The sequence below is a fragment of the Xenopus laevis genome, chromosome 7S (assembly GCF_017654675.1).
Source record: "Xenopus laevis strain J_2021 chromosome 7S, Xenopus_laevis_v10.1, whole genome shotgun sequence".
In the NCBI taxonomy this organism is placed as follows: Eukaryota; Metazoa; Chordata; class Amphibia; order Anura; family Pipidae; genus Xenopus; species Xenopus laevis.
Window position 1 is genome coordinate 83,402,568 of NC_054384.1, and position 22,650 is coordinate 83,425,217.

The window sequence follows — 22,650 nt, forward strand, 5'->3', positions numbered from 1 at the left end:
TGGAGAATGATTGCTGCTAAAAAATAATTCAAACCCTTGTGCGGCTGGAGGTTGCCGCAAAAGTAGTGAAGCTTTTAAAATTAGGCTTTTAAGCGAAAGCATACGCAAAATGCGCGTTGGCAATCCTCCGCTCTTATTATTTTTTTAAAAGCCTAAGTTTTAAAGGAGAAACGGCAGATAAGCTCTGTAGAACATAATGGTGTTATCTGTTATCCACTATTTAACCTGTGCCATATAGACTTTTTTTCAGTTTCCACCATTGCTACACAGCAGCTTGTTTATATGAACTATAGTAGTGTTTCTGAAGCAAACTGATCAGTTTTACCAGTGCAGGGCAACACTACATGATATTTTCATTACTTTAAAACACTTTCATGTTTTGGTGTTACGGTTCCTTTAAGACAAATGAAATATCACCCTAAAATTTTGTGTATGCACCAAAAACTTGTGTGCCTAAAGCCCATGCGTAGTGCCCTACACAATTATAGAGTGTGAGGAGGGGAGGGCAAATGTGAGGTATAAAAATCCTTTTATAACCGATATGGATGTTTTAATGAAAAAAGGAATTTAGGTTTCATGTTTAATTTGCAAAGAACTTTCATTATACAGCTTTTTATGTGTAGGTGACTACTGTAGGTCTGCTTTAAGCCAACTGATAGAGGCCAGACTATAAGCAGCAGAGTGAAAGTGTATTATAGTACAGTTATGGGACCTCTTATTTAAAAAGCTTGGGACCTGGTGTTTTCCAGATAATGGATCTTTCCATAATTTTAATCTTCATACCTTAAACCTACTAGAAAATCATGTAAATATTAAATAAACCCAAAAGGCTGGTTTTGCTTCCAAAAAGGATTAAATTATAGCTTAGTTTGGATCAAGTACAAGCTACTGTTTTATTATTACAGGTAAAAATTAAATAATTTTTTAGAAATTGTATTATTTGGCTAAAATGGAGTCTATGGGAGATGGCCTTTCTGTAAATTTGGTGCTTTTTGGATAATGGGTTTCTTGACACAGGATCCTTGCAAGCATACGCATTGGAGGAAGTAATGGAGTAGCACCTTATATCTTATTCATGTTGGACTTTAACATCACAATGAGGTTTACTCACACTGTAACAGGATGTTAATGGGGTAGTCAGCTCATGGCACTGGTTACCCTGATAACTGTTACTTTCTCAGCACAGTTCTTAACATAGTGGTAGACAAAAGCAGTTTAAACATAATATACTACTTGATAAAATACACAGGTTATCCTGCTTTACAGTGGATCTCCATAGACAGTTTACATCTGTTGTTCCTTCCACACCTTATTATTTAGTGTGAATGACTTGTGCTATAATTATTTCAGTATTTAGTCCTAATAGTGCAAAGAATATCAAGTGCCAGACAGATTCTATTACAGATGTTATTATGTACATTGGAAAGTTGCTCAGAATAGCATATTTTCTTAGTAAAAAAATATTATTTTTAGTTTAGTTATTAGTTTATAAATCCCTTTCATTTAGCAGTTTGTACCATATAACCTGTCTAAATTTAAGTATTAAAAGGGACCTGTCACCCAGACATAAAAATCTGTTTAATAAAATTCCTTTTCAAATTAAACATGAAACCCAAATTCTTTTTTTTTTATTAAAACATTCATACCCGTTATAAACGTGTTTAAAAATCTCAGCTGTCAATCATATATTTCCTGCCCCTCCTCTATGCCTTCAGCATAGAGGTGGGGCAGGCAATTACTTAAACTTTTGATTCTGCACTTCCTAGATGCATACCACCCAACCAGTAACGTAACTAGAGGGGGGCAGGCCCTGCTGCGTGACGCGCAGCCGGGCCCCCGCCCCCCTCCGTACGCAATTTCAGGCCAGCATTTTAGCTGCCGGGGGGCCCTGAGGGGGTGCGAGCCCTGGCCCGCTCACACCCCCTGCTCCCCCGGTAGTTCCGCCACTGCTCCCAACATTTTGGAGGGACAAAAAAGTTGTCGTGCGCAGTGCGGCAAATTTTTGTCCACGCCTGTTTTTGTGGCCACACCCCCTAATTACCATGTTCATTTTACAACATTTGGCAGGTTATGAAAGTTTGAACATATTTCTGTGTTTTTTTTTCCAGTTATTACAGTTTTGCTAATGAAGGTGAATTGCCCTTTAAGCTGTGAGTCTAACTTTTCCCAAGAGACCTGTTTTCTTATATTGTTACAATTACTTATTTGCTTATTTTAAAATTGTTACGAAAGTATCTTATCTGCAGCTGTGGCTGTTCTGGGCTCTGCGAAAAGCCAATTAAGTTACAAACATTGTTTATTTTTCTGCCTGTTCAGTGCAGAGAAAAATGGGACTTTCCAATACAAACGAGGGACTGCGGGTTGAGCTGTCAAAAGAGGGACTGTCCCTCTAAAAACGGGACAGTTGGGAGGTATGTAGATGTTCCTACACTCCTCACATTCCCCCTCCCTCCTCAGCATCTAATTGTGAAGCCAGTGCATGGGCTTAGGCATCAGGTGCCCTATTCTGGCGAAATAAACAAGATTTTGGCATGACGGCAAACTTCCCTTAATTACAGTAATTGTGAATTCCTAGAAGACTAAAAGAAACTATATTTATACAATTTATATAGTGTAAGTTAAGTTTAATTTGCTTGACTAACATCATAAAATAGGATTTGGAATTATTTCTTAGGGTGACAGGTCCCCTTTAAAGCATCACCCTTGGACCTAACCCCTACTATGGCTAAACTTAATTCATAGTACATTTGTAATCACTGATGCCCACAGCATCAGCACTACATATCTGTACCAGGCAGCACACAGTACGATTTACATCTTAAAACTTTGAATTTTATGTACAAACTGTGACAATAAAAATCTCAAAATATTGCTACTTGAAAATCAAGAAAGGACAGAAGCCAAACCCAAACTCCATCAATGAATATACACATCAGCATATAAAATGTGAACTCCATTGAGCAAAACCTGTTCACAATTGAATGTTCAGAACTTATAACAATTTAGTGTAACATCACAGGTCCTTCTCATCTTAAGGAGAGTTGCCTTTTAAAACCATCATCACTGGCAGTGATAGACTGGGGCACCTGGAGCCACTCTGCACTATTTAAACAGGCATGCAGGGCCATCTAAACAAAATATGGTGGGGCCTAAAGAGAAGTGAAAATGCGGGCCGCAAAAAATGAATCCATCATAGCAGACTGCTGAAAAATGTAGGTCACTCACACGTTGGCACTCCCTTTAGCCATAAATACACCAAGATACCAATCGAATTACTACAGAAAATGAAGAATGATCATATTTAATTCAGATATGCCAGTATAATCACTACAGAAATTAGCATAGTAATCCCAGACATGGCAATATAATTGCAGAAAATGGATGAGCATACCGTATTAGCCAAGAACAGTAGTATAATCACTACAGAAAATGGCTTATCAGCATATTAACCCCAGACATGTCAGAAGGATCACTACAGAAATAGTCAATGAACACTCAATTAACCACGGGCATGCCAGTAAGCTCACTGCAGAAATGGATAACATTTTAAAAATGATTTCACCTACATTTGCACAGGAGAATACTACAAACTCTTCTTCTTTCGTATATCTCCAATGCTACGTTTCTCTCTCTGCCCCTTCTAACTAACTGAAACTCCTGTAAAAAAAAAACAAAAAAAAAAAAAAAAACGTGCGGAGACAGGACTGGAGAGAGCTGCTCTGCTCTCCAGTCCTGTTTGCTCTGCTCTCCAGTCCTGTCTGCTCTGCTCTCAGTCTTTGCCACAGTGGACATTTCAACTGAACTTCGCTACTATGTACACACTCACTGGGACACTCTGTGTTCAATTTCAACGAATGCCAACTGACTTGTCAATATGTGTTTAGAGTGTGGGATGAAATAGGAGTACCTGGAGGAAACCATTATATAGACATACATACAATATAAAGACAGTGTCCTGGTCAGAAGGCCAAGGAAACACAAATTCACTGGGGTAACAATAGGATAGTCACACTCCCACATTGGTTCTCTGAGCCGGTGCTCTGGCCCACGGAAGTCTGAACAAGGAATGACTGGGATAGCAAGGCAAAATGATGACGTAGCATGTCTCCTTAAGCTTTTGACCTAAAATTGCTAAACAAACTACAGTATTATGTCGTTTAGTTCTCATTTAAATATTTCAGAATAAAAGCTTTTCTGATCAAGCGGAAATAAATAAAAAAAACGGAGTAAATAATACAAGCACACACTGGATTATTTGGTGCAAACATATCCATAAAAAAAAAAAAAGAATACAAACTGATTTTACAGTTCCATTTTATTTTTGTGCATCTAACAGTGCATGAGCTCTAGTAATCATGAGACATAGTTATATATGTTAATAGTGCCTATATCTCGGCGTGTCCCAAAACACAGACTATTTGCAATATCTTAATATATTAAAATACACAAAAATGTGTGTACATATTGCATGTATAGAACAAATGATTGAAACAACTTCACTGGTCACTGCAAGCTAAATCTGCCTCACTGACTGACAAGTTAGGTAAAATACATTTCATTTCTCTCACCTCCCACATAAACACATTGTTCTTTACTTGAGAACGCTTCTTTTTTTCACCAACAAATGGTCCAAATTTCTTTCCCCTTTGAACTTGCTTGCTGGCCCAGACACCTAGAGAGGGAAAAATGGTAAATGGAAAATATTTTTTGCTTGATTTTGTATTATATAGTACGGATTAATAATGAAGTAACAGGTGGTAGAAAAACAGAGGCAATAACTGCTATGGTCACAAGTCAACACATAGTTATTTCAGTAACCTACAGGTTTAATATTTACATTATTTGTCATTCAGTTATTACAAAGGGCGAGTACAAATTGGGTGAGTACAAATGGGCAGGCTACTAAAGAAGGGTGACATGTAGACATTTGGTATCATGAAACGTAAGCCTGGTTGGACATTATACTCTTCTTACATATTATACTCTTCTTACATAGCTTTCTCACATTACAGAGAATGTTCTCATTCATGCCCAGTCTCAGTTGAGCTTGCAGTCACTTCTCACTAACTACTACACAAACACAAGAGCTCATTTGTTTTTTTTGCACGCAGAAGGTAACCAGTGCACCGAGAAGAAGCCCAAGCAAATACATGGAAATTATACAAAAATAGATCTCAGCCATCGTCAAACCCCCTGACACCACTGGAGCATTACTTTGAAATTACCCCAGAGTAATAAAGCTTGTTACAGATATGCAGAAAGGCCCAACTATGCACAGCACACCTTTGTAAGGCATTGTTGTTAAAGTGATTCTGTCGTGATTTTTATGATGTTTTTATTTCTAAATTACACTGTTTACACTGCAAATAATTCATTTTACAATATAAAATGTTATTCCTGAACCAAGTGGATTATTTTAGTTGTAATATTTGTGTGTAGGTGCCATCTCAGATCATTTTGCCTGGTCATGTGCTTTCAAAAAGAGACGGCACTGGAACTGCTTTCTGGCAGGCTGTTGTTCCTCCTACTCAATGTAACAATGTGCCGCAGTGGGACCTGTACTTTACGATTACTATTGATGTTCTTAGATCTACCAGGCAGCTGTTATCTTGTGTTAGGGATCTTCTATCTGGTTAACTTCCCATTGTTCTGTTGTTAGGCTGCTGGGCAGGACAGGATATCACCCCAACTTGCAGTACAGCAGTGAAGAGCAAACAAAGTTTATCAGAGCACAAGTCACATGACTGGGGGCAGCTGGGAAACTGACAATATGTATAGCTCCCTGTCAGATTTAAAAATTAAATACCATGTATACTCGAGTATAAGCCGAGTTTTTCAGCCCCCAAAATATGCTGAAAAACTCTACCTCAGCTTATACTCGGGTCAAGCGCAAAAACAAGAATAGTCGCCGCGCCCAAGAATAGTCGCCGCGCCCAAGAATAGTCGCCAGCGTCCAAGAATAGTCGCCAGCGTCCAAGAATAGTCGCCAGCGTCCAAGAATAGTCGCCGGCGTCCAAGAATGGTCGCCGGCATCCAAAATCGAGACGCCGGCACCTCCAATGGGAGCAGAAACCCTCAATTTTTTGATTGAAACTTACCAGAAGCTGCTGCATTTCTCACCCTCGGCTTATACTCGAGTCAATAAGCTTTCCCAGTTTTTGGAGGTAAAATTAGGTACCTCGGCTTATACTCGGAACGGCTTATACTCGAGTATATACGGTATAAGAAAATCTGTTTGCTCTTTTGAGAAACAGATTTCAGTGCAGAATTCTGCTGTAGCAGCACTATTAACTGATGTATTTTGAAAAAAACATGTTTTCCCATTACAGTATCCCTTTAATTATAATAGGCATGTGAAAATCTGGGTGTAAAATGAACAACCAGCAAAAGCCTAAACAGTAATTTTGTGAGGATAAAGCATTGCAAACCCAATAATTAAATGATCAGTAACAGAAAATTCTTGTTATACACTATGACAGCAAAAATATGTCGCAACTTGGAAGATATATTTAGTCATAGCCACTTCTGTAAGGGGAGGGCATGATGGCTAATAAGGTAAAGGGGAGACACCCTGATGGGTCCTGTAAAGCCTCCCCCTATATGGCAAAAACATATCACTTAAGATGATAAGCAGTACAGTAATATCTTCCATTTAACCAAGTTCGCTATTCTATCTCTACAAATCAATTGACTGAGATGACGGACAGTCTGATAGGACACTAATGCCTTTAGGATTGAACACAATCTTCTTTCAATTTACTTGTTTAATACTAGGATTACGGCCTTATATAAAATTGTATTTATTGTATCATTGCACTATACATTTTGGCTGTGTTCTCGCAGGCACAATATTTCAGGACTGCTTTATTCTGAACCATAAATTGTGCGACTTGCTTTATAGATTAGTATAGGTATGTGACCTATTATCCAGAATGCTCGGGAACTGGGGTCTTTCCGTAATTTGGATATTCACACTTTAAGTCTACTAGAAAGTCTTTAAACATTATATAAACCCAATAGTCTGGTTTTGGTTCCAATAAGGATTAATTATATCTTAGTTGGGATCAAGTACTAAGTACTGTTTTATTATTACAGAGAAAAAGGAAATACATTTTTAAAATGTGGATTATTTGGATATGATGAAATCTATGGGAGAAAGCCTTTCCGTAAATCTGAGCTTTCTGGATAACACGCTTCCAGATAACGGATCCAATACCGGATTGTTTCTATATTCATTATATTGGGGCTGCCCATGCTCTTTTGTATTTGTTGTATGGGTTCTCTAATTCTCTAATGACACTAGACACGGGTTGAGTTTTTCTAAAAATGTTCTAATGTGGCTCCCGTAGCTGGGAGAATGATGTAGGCTGCCTACAAATACTGTGTATTTGCCAGAGAATTTCAATTCCGGTTGAAGCCCTTGATTAGTGTGAATACATGTGTCGGGTAGTGTGCTAGCACTATTCACTCAGCATAATCCCTCTGACCATTATGCTCTCAATGGATCAGCACCCTCAAATGCACTTGGGTAAGGAAGAAAATTACCGGCACTCGGGACTCAATGCAAGCGTTGGCCCGCTTGCATGGAGTCCTGAGTCCTGGTAATTTTCTTCCTTACCCAATTGCTCATTTGTGCCCATAAAGCTTTCATAGCACAAAAAGATTTTGACTAATAATTTCACTAGTTGGGAAAAAATTAATTCATTGGTTTTATTCAATTTGAGTGACGTTAGTGCATTCTGAATTGTAATTATCACTTTGACAACTTTTGCCTATGACAATTGTGTGTGCAATATTTTAATTTTGGTGCTTATACATGGCACAAAGGGTCAGAATGAACTGAATGAAAAAATCTAATCTCATCTTATACCATGTGGAAATTGAGCTGAATCTATGGGGGAGCTGAAAGGAAAAAATAAATTTTAACCTTAAATTCAGTATGGCCCATAATTTGGTAAATGTATGCATACTAAGCATCAAGGTGTTCAGTAGACCACTGGCATTCATATAAAGGAAGCTTTATCTTTGTACATACGAATATGTGGATTTTATGATGCTGAAAAATGCAAACTTTTGAGAATCTTTTTTTAGAAATTGTATGAAAACTTAAAGGGATACTGTCATGGGAAAAATTTTTTTTTCAAAATGAATCAGTTAATAGTGCTGCTCCAGCAAAATTCTGCACTGAAATCCATTTATCAAAAGAGCAAACAGATTTTTTTATATTCAATTTTGAAATCTGACATGGGGCTAGACATATTGTCAATTTCCCATCTGCCCCAAGTCATGTGACTTGTGCTCTGATAAATTTCAATCACTCTTTACTGCTGTACTGCAAGTTGGAGTGATATCAACCCCCCCCTTTTCCCCCCTGCAGCCAAACAAAAGAACAATGGGAAGGTAACCAGATAACAACTGCCTGGTAGATCTAAGAACAACACTCAATAGTAAAAACCCATGTCCCACTGAGACACATTCAGTTACATTGAGAAGGAAAAACAGCAGCCTGCCAGAAAGCATTCCTCTCCTAAAGTGCAGGCACAAGTCACATGACCAGGGGCAGCTGGGAAATTGACAAAATGTCTAGCCCCATGTCAGATTTCAAAATTGAATATAAAAAAATCTGTTTGCTCTTTTGAGAAATGGATTCCCCTATATGCAGAATTCTGCTGTAGTAGCACTATTAACTGATGCGTTTTGAAAAAAACCATGTTTTCTGATGACAGGATCCCTTTAACTTAAGACGACTCAGCTTGCTAACTTCAGCAAAGCTTTGCAGTTTAGAGCAGAAAGACACCTTAACCCACTATGTACTCTCCAAACATACACACTTTTCAGAGGTCCATATACTTCTGGGGTCTTCACAGAGGGCTTACATTGGAGCAACCAAAAGGGATAAATCTATGCACATTGGTCATTTAACTGTTCAGTAGATCTCTGGCATTCATATTTACAATGTTTTATGTTGTTGTCTAATGGTACATGGGAGATAAAATGTGATAAACACAAGACTGGATTGGATTTACAGACATTTCATAAAATCCGCTTCAATTTAGGAAAGTTTGTGTTTTGTGTTTGGAGAAAGACATATATATATATATATATACCTATTTTGGATTCAGAAGAATGTGTAATTGTTTTTAAATATTTGGCTTTCTGGGGTGAACTTACTTTTTTATGGCTTTATCCCACATAAAGTGCAGTAAATGCATGGATTCTGCAGTAGCTGAAATGATAGCCATGATAAACTTATGCATAATGGGCATCAAACTGTTCAGTAAACCCCAGGCATTTATATTTTTGGATGTTTTATGTTGGTTCCTAATGACCTATGGGAGATAAGATCCTGTACATTGCAAGCTTTGGCATGATTGGGTAGAAATACATATGTGTTCTTTCAAAAATGTAGGGTTTTGTGGGGGTAAAAGCCAATATTCCAATTTTTTAATTGGAATCTTGTCTTTTCTAGTGCAGAGCTCTACTAACAATGTGCCCCCCCCCAACTAGCTCAGACACAGTAAAGTGCTGGGGCAGCAGCATCCAAAAGACTGCTTTTTATTATGAAAAATATGTTTGTTTTTTAATTTTTTTATGCATTTTAAAGCTTATATTTTGTTACTGCAAACGGTACTGTAGCACATTTTGAGAGGGAATACAAAGTGTTCAAAAATCGTTTGGAAGTGTGAAATTCGTCTGACAAGGACAGTTTCATAAATAGGCACCTTGAATTTACAAGGAGCTCAGGAGCACAGAATGCTTTGATTTAGGGTCCCCTATTAGAGTTCAATGTATATATTATATATGACAACTAAATTTGTCTTTCAGTTTGAAGAGGAAACCACAGAAAAATTACAACTGAAGACCACTGTGTTATAAACCATCTCATGAACACACAACTACAAATGCAGAACATCAGTTGAAGTGGATTTTAATAAACTTTTGATAACCGGTCATTTTTTCATTGGAAAAAAAATCTATTTAAGTGATTAGATCCTAGAACTTGCATCTGAAAACCACACTGCTTACCAAGTCTCCTGTTATCCACAGCAGAAGGCGCAAGCCTCAGTTCTTCTGGAAGGCCCCTAAGTACGTGCTCAGGCACTTCAGTCAATGTCTCAAGTGCTTCTGAAGATCTTATTGAATCCTACAATGAAAACACAACAGCAAAATCTTTAAAAAAAAATTGAAATATATTTGAGGTCATCTCCAGGATAACAAAACAAAGCCCTACTCATCAAAGCAACACTGGATGTCAGACTGTTTCTCTTTTCCCATTAACACTGCTTAAAAGGGATGTATACCCTTATAAATAAAACTATTAAAACAAAATATATAAGGCCAGCTTTGCGAGCATGTTTGCTCACACAGAATATGCTATTTAAAGGCCAACTAAAAATTGTTTCTCCAACTGAATGGAACAGTAGACAGGTCCATTAATCCCATGTCACCTGCATGGGCATAACACGCTACCTCGGGCACTCGCTCATTATGCACATGTGTGTGCCCTAACATGGCTGCCCAGAAGCTAGTGTAGAGGGCACAGCTCTATCTGGGGGGGGGGGGTTCTTCATCCTCTTTTTAACCTATTTTGACAGATTTCTTGAATTGTTTTGGTGGTTGTATTGCTGAAAATCTGAAAAAGGTGTTTTATGGGGGAGAAGACATTCCCAGAAAGTCAGATCCTAGAATCACATAATATACTAGTTCCAGTTCCTTTGTAATCAGCAGTAAGAAAGACACCGAACTGAAAATAGAAGACAAGTTTATAGGATTATGCCAACTGTAAACAAAACTTACTCCTGTATTTTATAACAGCACATTGACTCCAGAGAACCAGATATTTTTGATAAGTCAATATTCTAACAGATTCATAAGGGTAACCGTCTTTGTATAAACCGAACTAAACTATTTTCAAAAAAAAAGTTTCCATAAATCAAGTCAAAAATGTATTTTGCTGCATTATACACATAACTAGGTTTTGGGTATATAGGCAAAATGTGAGTTTCACATTTCTATTGAGCAAATAAATAAACTTTAGATAAGTAATTTCCTTTGGACATATTGGCTACTTGGGAAAAAAAACTCTAGTCACTGCCTGTAACACCAGATATGTGAGCAGATTTGAATTGTGCACAAAACTAGCAAACCATAATCCTTGTGAAATCCTTGTTTTCACAAAATTCCAGAAACTGACTCAAAAGTTACAAAGTACAGAATAGTATTCTTCATCTAGCTATTGGCCCAGCTATGTTTTTCTTTTTAATTGGGTACAATTTAGGGATTCACTGAATTTACTATTTTGGGATTCAGCCAAATTCCTAGTCCTCTGTAAAAGATTTGTCTGAATACCGAACAAAATCCAATCCCCACTTATTTGCATTGCAGCAGTAAGGGCAGAGACAGAGGAGAAGATTCGGGGAGATTTAGTTGCCCAGAGACAAATCGCCTCTTCTACAGGCGACTAATCTCCCCGAATTGCCTCCCCGTCGGCTAGAATCTAAATCGCCAGCGGGATGGCACTTGGAACGCTTTGTTTTCTGAAGTCGCCCAAGGTTACCTCACGAGGAAAGTTCAGACGACTACGGAAAATGAAGCGTTCCGAGTGCCATCCCACCGGCGATTTAGATTCTAGCCGGTGGGGAGGCAGTTCGCGGAGATCTGTTGCCTGAAGAAGTTTGTCGCCAGGCGACTAATCTCTCCGAATCTCCACGTGTGTGTCTCTGCCCTAAAGAGTGACTGAAGTTTATCAGAGCACAAGTCAAATGACTGGGGGCACCTGGGAAACTGACAATATGTCTAGCCCCATGCCAGATTTCACAATTCAATATAAAACAATCCATTTTCTATTTTGAAAAACAGATTTCAGGGCAGAAGTCTGCTGAAGCAGCACTATTAATTGATGCATTTTGAAAAACATGCTTTCCTATGACAGAATCCCTTTAATGACACTCTGCAGGGACAAAGATAAGAAATGGATCAATTTAGGGAGTTATTTACTAAAAAAAAAAACCAGATCGAAAAAAGTTTCAGGTGAACCATCTGAAAACAACTGGAATTAAAAGAAAAAGTGTTTGGATGGTGAACAAACCTTTGTTTAAGACCGCTATAATTTTTTTTAAATGCAAATGCTGAGTTGTGTTGCCTGATTTTAAAATACTTAGATTCCCTATCACCTAGCTACTGTGCAGAGAGCTATAATGTATTTTTTATACAGGTATCGGATCTGTTATCCAGAAAGATACACATTGCAGAAAGCCCATCTCCCAACCACTCCATTTTAAGCAAATAATTTAACGGAACAGTACATTATACTCGATGATAAGCTGGATATTGATATTGATAAGCTGTATAAGCTGATATTGGTGTCAAAACAATCCTATTGGGTTTATTTAACTTTTAAATGATTTTTAGCAGACTTAAGGCATGGCAAGCCAAATTAAGGAAATATCCAGTAAACCCCATTTCTAGAAAATTCCATATAGTAGATCATATACCTGTACTTTGCTTTCTGGAATCCAGGGGATATGGAGTATTTCACTGTAGGTATAAGCACAGACTCAATATTGTCCAATGGGAATATATATGTATGTATAACTTATAAAGCACTGCAAGGATAAGCAGCGCTGTACAAACAGCAAGGAGGTAAAAGAGATGCAGTGATTCTGGCAAGTGTGGAACCTCATTATATAACAAACAGAAAACTGAACTACTTATGGTGCAAATATAGCCACATGTAGACATTTTAACAAGGGCTGAGACTCACAACCAATAAAAAAAAAAAAAGAATCAGTACTGCATAAGCATGGCAGATAGCAATTCATTAGTCAGGAAGGCGGATTTAAAATGAAATTCTTCTCAAAAAATCCATTTTGGATTTTCCTACAGCCTACAATAATCTAAATGGCAGATGTGATAACAGACAGCACGAAAGCCTTGGCAAGATGGCTTTTTTTGCTGCTCAAAGCAATTGTGCCAAACAAATGTTGGGAAACAATTTAAATGTTAATGATAGATTTTGAATTTATACTGTAGGTGCTATTACTGTACATTCTAAAGGTCCATAATGGGGGCGGTATGACCAAGATATTTATGAAACCTACTATTTTCATACCAAAATATAAATAAAAATTCTTCACTATAGTTAACAGTAGTGCAGACACTTTCACAAAGCACATTAGCTTTAGGATTGTACCCCTATGACTGCAAAGTAGAAAGTTTAAGAGAATTGCACAAAACACCATATATGTTGCAGGTGGGGAGCTTACCCCTTTTATTTTAGTGACCACCACCTTGGGCGGAACTCTTATGTATCCCTAGGCTTTAAATATGTTTGTAGCACTAATGTTTGTATCCTGACGAAGGGAGGGTTAACCCCCCCCCCAAAAACGTTGATGCACAGGTGGTCACTAAAATAAAAAGTTTTAAGCGCCCCACCTGCAACATATATGGTGTTTTGTGCAACTTCCTACTTTGTACTGACGTGTGCCGACCGTCTAGAGAGAGCTGCACCACCAGAGCAGGAATATCATAGGAAAGGTGAGAGGTGCGGTTCATCTAAAGAACCAATTGAATCACCCTTTGGGAAATATATAGGTGTATTTTTTTTTTGTCAGTGGACACTTTCTAGTGAGTGCTGGACCCCCCCCCCCCGCAAAAATGTGTTCGGAGAGGCCCAGTAGCCCTGACGCAAACCCCCCTCACCCCCCCCCACCTTGTGCTTGTTGCGGTAGGTGGGTATGCAAATTTAGAGATAAAAAAAAAGGAGGGGGGTTTCTATGCAGCAGACCCCACGACTCAGGGCCCTCGCTGCCTCTATACGCCACGGATCACAGAACTTCATGCTGCAACCAATCTCTCGGAGTCTTCACTGAAACCAGCGTCAGTTTGAGGGGGTTATTTATTAAAGTCCAAATGCAAAGTTTTTTTTTGTGTTTTTTTTAATATAAAATCTCAAATTTTTCAAGATCTTTTAATACCCCGAGGATGAAAAAGTCAATCCGATCCAGAATCTCCGAAGATAGGGAGAGGTCCCTGTGGTCTGCCCTGGAATTAGCCTGAAAATCGAACTATTTCAGACTTTTTGGGAAAAAAATATGGAAAAAGCTTGAAAAATTTTTTAGCAATTCGGGGGAAAAAATTGAATGATTGAATTTTTTAGCGTTTGTCCGCATCCAATTAAATCATGGTTTTTAAAAATAAGGTCCAATTGTGGATTCTAGTTTGGTCAAACTTTTTTTTTTTTTTTTAAAATGATCCAAAGAATTCTGATTTTTAAAAAAAAATAAAAATTACCAACAAGCATACGCTACATCAGATAGGACTTCAAAAGGCAACACATGTGCACCTAGCATAACAACTTCTGGGGGAGGGGGGACCATAATTCCAAGTGTGCTGGCAAGGAACACACTTCCTTTCTTATAAGTAATGAAAAGTCAGGTATAATTGTGGATTCAGTAAAATAATTCTAGTTGGGGACATGATTTCACCTCCACATTCTGCAGATACTTTGGAAACTTTGAATCACTGAACTGTATTAGGCTAAAAGCTATTTTTACACGACATCTGAACTAGGGATGAATCCTTCGTGAAAGATTCGCCAAATACTGAACCGAATCCTAATTTACATATGCAAATTAGGATGGGAAGGGGAAAACATTTTTTACTTCCTTGTTTTGTGACTAAAAGTCACACGATTTCCCTCCTCACCCCTAAATTTGCATATGGAAATTAGGAATTGGATTCAGCCGAATACTGCAGAAAAAGGCCGAATCCTGGTTTTGGTGCATCCCTAATCTGAACAGCAGCAGCTTTTTAATAAGGGTAGGACTTCACGATGCGAGAGGAGCCTACACATCGCTAAGCATCAAAACACATGCGACATGTCGGATGTTCTAAAGAAACAGGAAGTGAAGGAGAAATCGCAGGCAAGAACTAAATTTATCCAACCGTCAGATGAAAACGCTGCGTTTTGACGTGTCCTCTCGCATTGTGAAGTCCTACCCTGAGATGGAAACTTTACAACTACAGTGTATAATATAAACATGATTGCATTTCCAGGCTACTATCATCTAAAAAGTGATTTAGGGGGATTCATATGCAAGTCAATAGGGGCACTCTGGTGCTGTCTTTTGGGCCATTCATAGCAATCAATGCACTTGAAATTGCCCCTAATATGAAAAAAGATATGCTATTGAGTTAATGGCACACATTTGTACTCCTTCTAGGCATATGTGACTTGGGTATATGCAGTAAAGGTTTACAATTTTACTCTATTGTATATGTGTCAGTGCTAAGATGCCTGTGAATGTCATATTGTTAGCAACTTTGCAATTAGTTTTTACTTTATTTTTTTTGGTTTTTAAATGATTTGTTTTTCTTCTTTTGACTCTTTTCAGCTTTCAAATGGGGGTCACTAACCCCAGCAGCCAAAAATACTGTTGTTCTGTGAGGCTACAATTGTATTTTTAGTCTTACTCTTTATTACTAAACTTAAAACTTCTAGTCAGTCCCTAACCTATTCCTATTCCAGCTGCTCATTCAAACCATTGCCTGGTTACTAGGGTAAATAAGACCCTAGCACCATTAGGAATGCACCGAATATACTAATTTGTATTCGGCTGAACCCCCGAATCATTCGCGAAGGATTCTGCCGAATACCGAACCCAAATTAGGGGCGGGAAGGGGAAAACATGTTTTACTTCCTTGTTTGGTGACAAAAAGTCACGTGATTTCCCTCCCCGCCCCTAATTTGCATTAGGATTCCGTTCGGCCGGGCCTAGATTCAGTGCATCCCTAAGCACCATATAGCTGCTAAAATACCACACTGGGGAGTTCATGAACAGAAAGTCAAATAGAAAAAATGAAGACCAGTTGGAAAATGTTTCGGAATATTAATGTCTATCTCATACTAAAAGTTAATTTAAAGGGGAACATAAAAATGAAAATGTCATATATGCTTCAGCGTACTGAAATAAGAAACTTGCTAAATCAATTAAAAATTCTATAGCTTTTCTGAAATAATCAAGTTTATCTTCACTTTACCGCCCTCTAGATTTTGTTTGTACAGGAATCAGTTGAGTGAGCTCTAATACATCTGCTAGGATAGGAAGCCCCCCCCCTATAAGATATATTGGATCTAACTGTCAATGAATATCTGACACCCAACTGCTGCATGAAGACAGAATGAAGAGAAACAGATGCTGAGAGAAGGATAGTGAACATAAACTTGATTATTTCAGAAATGATGTAGAATATTTAAATTGGTTGTATTTAGAAAGTTTCTTATTTCAGTATGCTGAAGCTTTTATTAAATTTTCATTTTCATGATAGTTCCCTTTGAAGATGAACAACCCCTTTAAAACTATTTCTGTTTGGATTGTATCGCTTATGCTAATAGGTTAAATGCAGGATAAAACTGGAATGGAACTGGTCTATGGCTTTGTATTATGAGAGCATCTGTGCCTATTACTTGTACTTTTACTGTAGGCACAGGTGCTCTCAAAATACAATAACAAGCAGAAAAATTTGTTTTATGAAAACTCACCTCATTCATTCTGAACTTTTGCTGTGTTCCAGAAAGTGACACACACAAACCTTCGAAGATTACATGAGTCCTAAACATGAAAAAAAAAAAAAAGGTATTAATCTACATATGCATATATTAAAGTTTTTCATAAATCAAAATAAAACCCATAACAAAAGAATTAGAAACAAGGTAAAGGTTTGGGATTTGTTATTAGGAACCCTATTATTCAGAAAGCTCTGGACTACAGAAAGGCCATCTCCATAGACCCCATTATAATCAAATAATCCAAAGTATTAAAAATGATTAGCTTTTTCACTGTGTTGATAAACAGTACCTTGTACTTGAGCCCAACTAAGATATAATTAATCTGTACTGGAAGCCAAACCAGTAATTGGAATTAGTTAATGTTTAAATTTTCTAGTGAAGATCCAAATTATGGAAAGATCCATACCCAGGCAGTTATGTATATAAACAGTTATTAATTTTTTTATATCCTTGTGCCGATGCATATTTGGATAATGATATGCATATTTGGTATCAATAGGTTCAGAAGACTTTTTCATTCATCATACATTTTTTTTTGTCTTTGGACCCAAGTACACGTTGAAGATAAATATCTATAAAGTACAAGCTTTGGGTTTATTATCAGACACTTTATACAAATTGAGCAAACATTTGCAGTTTGGAGCAAAAAAACCAATTTACCCATTTCTCATTCATTAGAATGTGTACTTTACTAATACATGCTGTTTTCCGGTGGTCACCTTACACTTTAGGTTTTTTTTTTGATGCACAGAACAAATAAAATGTGTTGTGTTTGCACTGACTTTTTAAATAACACCTAGTTTTGAATTCTTCACGTATATATACAGTAAGGCCCATAAATAATTGGACAGAGACAACTTTTTTCTAATTTTGGTTCTGTACATTACCACAATGAATTTTAAAAGAAACAGTTGAACTGCAGACTTTCAGCTTTAATTCAGTGGGTTGAACAAAAAGATTGTATAAAAATGTGAGGAACTAAAGCCTTTTTTTAACACAATCACTTCATTTCAGGGACTCAAAGGCAATTGGACAATTGACTCAAAGGCTATTTCATGGGTACTGATACTAAAAAACTACTTTTTAAAATAGAAAACAGAAATAAACAATCCGAGAAATTGCTACAATATTAGGAGTGGCAAAATCTACAGTTTGGTACATCATGAGAAAGCACTGGTGAACTCAGCAATGCAAAAGACCTGGACGTCCACGGACGACAACAGTGGTGGATGATCTCAGAATCATTTCCATGGTGAACAGAAACCCCTTCACAACAGCCAAACAAGTGAACACCACTCTCCAGGAGTTAGGCGTATCAATATCCAAGTCTACCATAAAGAGAAGACTGCATGAAAGTAGATACAGAGGCTGCACTTCAAGGAGCAAGCCACTCATAAGCATAGAAAGGCTAGATTGGACTTTGCTAAAAAAAACATATTAAAAAGCCAGCACAGTTCTGGAAAAAAGTTCTTTGGACAGATGAAACCAAGATCAACCTCTACCAGAATGATGGCAAGAAAAAACTTGTGCATTTTACTGAACGTAACGTTACCTCTTGCGCTAGACTAGCCTTCGCCACCTCAAACCAGACAAAGTGCAATAGAGTAGATAGGGCTTGCTTAAAAAAAGCTGAAATTTTTTCTAAGTCCCAAAAAATGCCGGTGTCTTTTACTTTTTTAAGGATGATAGGCTGAAAAAGATCAAAGGATCGTAATTTGTTTGGGGGGTTCCATCCTTCCCCCTACATTTCCTAACATATGGCACCTAAACTATACAGTGGGCACATATATAGGGCAAAATAACAACTCTATTTTATTTTATGAAGCTTTCCCAGGCTTGTGTAGTGTAATGTATTTGCTGCTACATATACGTCCATTGTACTTTAACTTGGTGCCGTATGCAAATTAGGCATCGCTAGCGCAACTTCGCTTTGCTTGATGAAGTAACGATAGCGCAACTTCGCTACCTTTAGCCTCCCTGAGCGCAACTTCAGATTTTAGTGAATTAGCGGCGCTCTGGGAAACTTCGTCTGGCGAAGTGTGGCGAAGTGTGGCGAAGCCAACGCTGGCGCAACTTCGAAGGTAAGTAAATTTGCCCCATAATGTCTGCTGAAATCCAGCTAAATGCAGTTAAATTGATTGGGAGGCGTTTCATAATACAGATGGACAATGACCCAAAACATACAGCCAAAGCAACCCAGGAGTTTATTAAAGCAAAGAAGTGGATTATTCTTGAATGGCCAAATTGAGCATGCATTTCACTTGTTGAAGACTAAAGAAAGGCCCACAAACAAACAGCAACTGAAATCTGCTGCAGTAAAGGCCTGACTTCAGGCTGTCATTGACAGCAAAGGGTTTTCAACCAAGTATTTTTAATTTGTCCAATTACTTGTGCGCCCCTGAAATGAAGTGATTGTGTTAAAAAAGGCTTTAGTTCCTCACATTTTTATGCATTTTTTTTTGTTCAACCCACTGAATTAAAGCTGAAAGTCTGCAGTTCAACTGCATCCGAGTTGTTTCATTTAAAATATTTATGGGGCTAACTGTATGATGCTTTATATTTGTACCCAATCAACATCAAATCATGTGATACACCAGTGGGGCAACATTTCTGCAGTCAAAATCACTCTTCAGGACATGCAGGTCTTAATTCTAAAAGGGAACTTTAAAACTGAACGGGAAAGGAAGATATATGAATTCAAATGTATGGAGTTATTTAACACATTAAGACAGGGCCTTAATTTAGGGTCAGGTTTCATGTCACACTATGTGACCTGACTGAATCCAGACTCCTGGACTATTTACAACCCACCCTAATTCATTGTACTATCGCTACATTTGATCTCTATCTATCTGTAACGTCCTAATTTATTGCCCTGATCTAACAGAATATATGCTGTGCCTTTCTAGCTTTCATTTGTATTTTGCCTGACGAAGGGGCCTTGGTGCTCCGACAGCTTGCGATTGATTTTTAGAAAACATTATTTTGTTTGGTAGCTTGGAGTTGAAAGACCTTGACAATTTTGTATTCATCTAAATTTGTAGTTTACTGTGAGCTAATTTTACACAAAGCGCAGGCAATTTGTTGGTTGTGCACAAGCTTAAATGTCAGTAATGAAAATTCTTATGCATTATTTATATTTTAGGGTTTCAATGAGCCACATAATTGGGAAATGCTCTGCATATCAATATATTGCCCCCAAGAACATATTTTAGAAAGATTTATATTGCATACCTCCCAACTGTCCCTTTTTCGGAGGGACAGTCCCTCTTTTGACAGCTCAACCCACAGTCCCTCATTTGTACTGGAAAGTCCCTCTTTTCTCTGCACTGAACAGCCAGAAAAAGAAACAAAGTTTCTCACTTAATTGGCTTTTAGCAGAGAGCCCAGAACAGCTAACAGGTGCAAATAAGATACTTTGTAACAATTTTGAGACACAAAAACACAGTTTAGATAAGGAGAAATATTTTCAAACTTTCATAACCTGCCAAATTTTGTAAAACGGGGTGTGGCCACAGAAAGGGTGTGGTCAAAAAATTGCTGCGCTACGTGCAGAAAATTTTTTTTGTCCCTCTTTTTACTTCCAAAATGTTGGGAGGTATGATATTGTATATCTGTAGTTAGGTAGTTTGGAGTAGAAGATACTTATTTTAACTGTATCAGCATTTGTAATTTCCTCAAATATATGGTTTTATGGAGTCAGGATTCTGTGTCTCAGCCCCATCTCCTACAAGCTCTTTTGGGCAGGGCTGTCTTTGCAGCTTGCGTCAATTATTGGTCATTTTGTTTGTTTGTATGCATTTGTATGGAATTGCACAAAGAGTTCCAATGCTTATTTTACCCTGAAAAAACTATTACATTTTGTATGTAAATTAAAAGTTCCATCAAATAAATGATTCTAAGGGGAAAACAAATGGTGAAAAATGTCCTGGCTTTTAATTTAAAGGATGGATGCAAGTTACTGTTACATACAGGATTAATACCATATACATACCATTATTTATTAAGATTCCCATACCCAACTTCCTCACAAATGGTTTGTTGTTATAATATCTAATCAGCATGAAATACGAAACAGAGGTGTCTGTTGTGCAAGATATTAACTACATGCATCGCACCCAGACAAATCAATAAGTATGGCTGTCTGACTCTTGTTGTTTGTTACGGTTCTCATTTATGTTTAATAACATAAATAACGTGTGCTGTTAGGCCCGCACTTTGCTATGATCACTTGATGTGTGAGAGCATTTACATCTACTGACATAGAAATGGAAGGGGGCAATACTGTGAACAACACATAGTACCATTGCCCTAAATAAGAAGTATGAGCCCCCACACCCACAAATTAGTAATGCACTGAATACAGGATTCTGGGGTATTTTTTCAGCAGGATTCGACATAATCCAAGTGCCTGGACAAACCTAATCATAAAAATCACATGTATTTTTTCCACACAGGCAAGGAAGTTAAATATTTTTTAACCCTGCAGTTCTCTTTAACCTTTTTTTAACCTGATTTATATATGCAAATTTGGGTTCGGATTTTATGAAGGATTCGGGATTTGGCCAAATCACAAAATAATGGATTCAGTGTATCCCTAACACAAATACTTATTTGAGAGGTCAGTGCACTGGACATAAAACAACACTTGTGCCTATTCCTTAGACTAATAACAAAGAAGGAGTTTTTTTCCCACTGATGGAGAAATCCCATATGTGACGTGACAGGACTAAGGGAAATCTTCTGGTCACTGCTCACTGGGTCTATTTCAGTCAAAACACACTGGACAGGGTTTCTCTTACGGAATACATTAAAGCAGTGACATACCGTAGTTACACAGTTGTTTTCAGATTCTTCCCCTGAAATAAATACTTTTTTCAATTACTTTTTTTCCAAAATCTTAGGGAAGTCCGACCAATCCTTCGAAATTATCGTGCGGTTAATGGGATTCGAACGATCGAACATCTTACAATTTTTCGGCCGACATCTGTCAGGAAATTGATCGTCCAGGTCAAAAAATCTTTGTCGGCCCCAGTGCAATCTCTCTATGTTTGCAGGGCCAAGCAGGCAGCTCCCCTTTGTTTTCCTGGCAAATTGGTCTTTTTAGTTGATGGTAAATTCGTATGATCGTACGATCGTTCGAGAAGATCGTGGTCTCACGATCAGGATCTGATCTTTTAAAAATCTCAACATCTATGGCCAGCTTAAGTTTAAAGTCCCTGTCTCTGGGGTTTCAGTCTGGCAGATCAGTGATTCTGGGGCAGACTCTAAACCCTCCCAGAGCTCTTTAGAAGGTGAAAAATGACACTTTACACTTCAATATTAGAAAAACAGTCACACATAGAAAACAGAAAGTAATTGGAAAAAGTCTTTATTTCTGGTGATCGATCTGAAAACAACTAGTTGTTTGAAGGCGAACAACCCCTTTAAAGTAATGAAAATATAATATAATGGTGTGTTTGCTTCAAAAAAAGCTACTATAGTTTATATAAGTGTGCTGCTGTGTAGCCAAGGAGGCTACCATTCAAGCACAGGATACACAATAGACATCAGAAAATCTCATTGTATACCACAGAGCTTATATATTATCTTCTGTGTAACCTGTGCCTATGCTCTTTTTTCCATCTTAAATTGCTGCCCCCATGGCTAAACAGCAGCTTGCTTATATAAACTAGAATAGTCTTTCTGAAGCAAACACATCAGTTTTACCAGTGCAGGGCAACACATCATTATATTTTCATTACTTTTTTGGTGTTACTGTGCCTTTAATTCCGGTCATGGGCAATTATGGGCAGACTTGGCCTTAGGCAGCAAGTATGGTTCTATCAGATATACCAGGCTGTGGTTAGAAATTAGCTCTAGTCGTGTGTACCTCTAGTGAAAAGATTTAGGGGCATATTTATCAAGGATTGAATTTCAAAGTAAAAAAACTTCGAAATTCGACCATCGAATTTGAGTACTTCGATAGTCAAAGTATTTTTTCTATGAAAACGGCCATATTCGATCGAAGTACGATCTAAGTAAAATCGTATGATCGAACCATTTACCATTTAAATCTAGGAGGTCCCCCATAGGCTAAA

At 37.7% G+C, this 22,650-nt stretch overlaps 1 protein-coding gene and 1 long non-coding RNA gene across 2 annotated transcripts in view; one reads left to right on the plus strand and one right to left on the minus strand.

The window, feature by feature from the left end:
* Nucleotides 1–10,031, plus strand: part of LOC108697666 — a 28,278-nt gene extending 18,247 nt beyond the window's left edge. Inside the window, exon 4 of the long non-coding RNA XR_001932467.2 lies at nt 9,826–10,031. This is a non-coding gene — a long non-coding RNA (uncharacterized LOC108697666). The remainder of the gene's footprint in view (nt 1–9,825) is intronic.
* Nucleotides 1–22,650, minus strand: part of prdm2.S (PR domain containing 2, with ZNF domain S homeolog) — a gene marked incomplete at its 5' end in the record, with an annotated part of 65,002 nt that overhangs the window by 37,096 nt on the left and 5,256 nt on the right. The window contains 3 exon segments of the mRNA NM_001094549.1: nt 4,569–4,672; nt 10,027–10,144; nt 16,544–16,613. Of these exon segments, the coding sequence (NP_001088018.1) occupies nt 4,569–4,672; nt 10,027–10,144; nt 16,544–16,552 (231 nt within the window).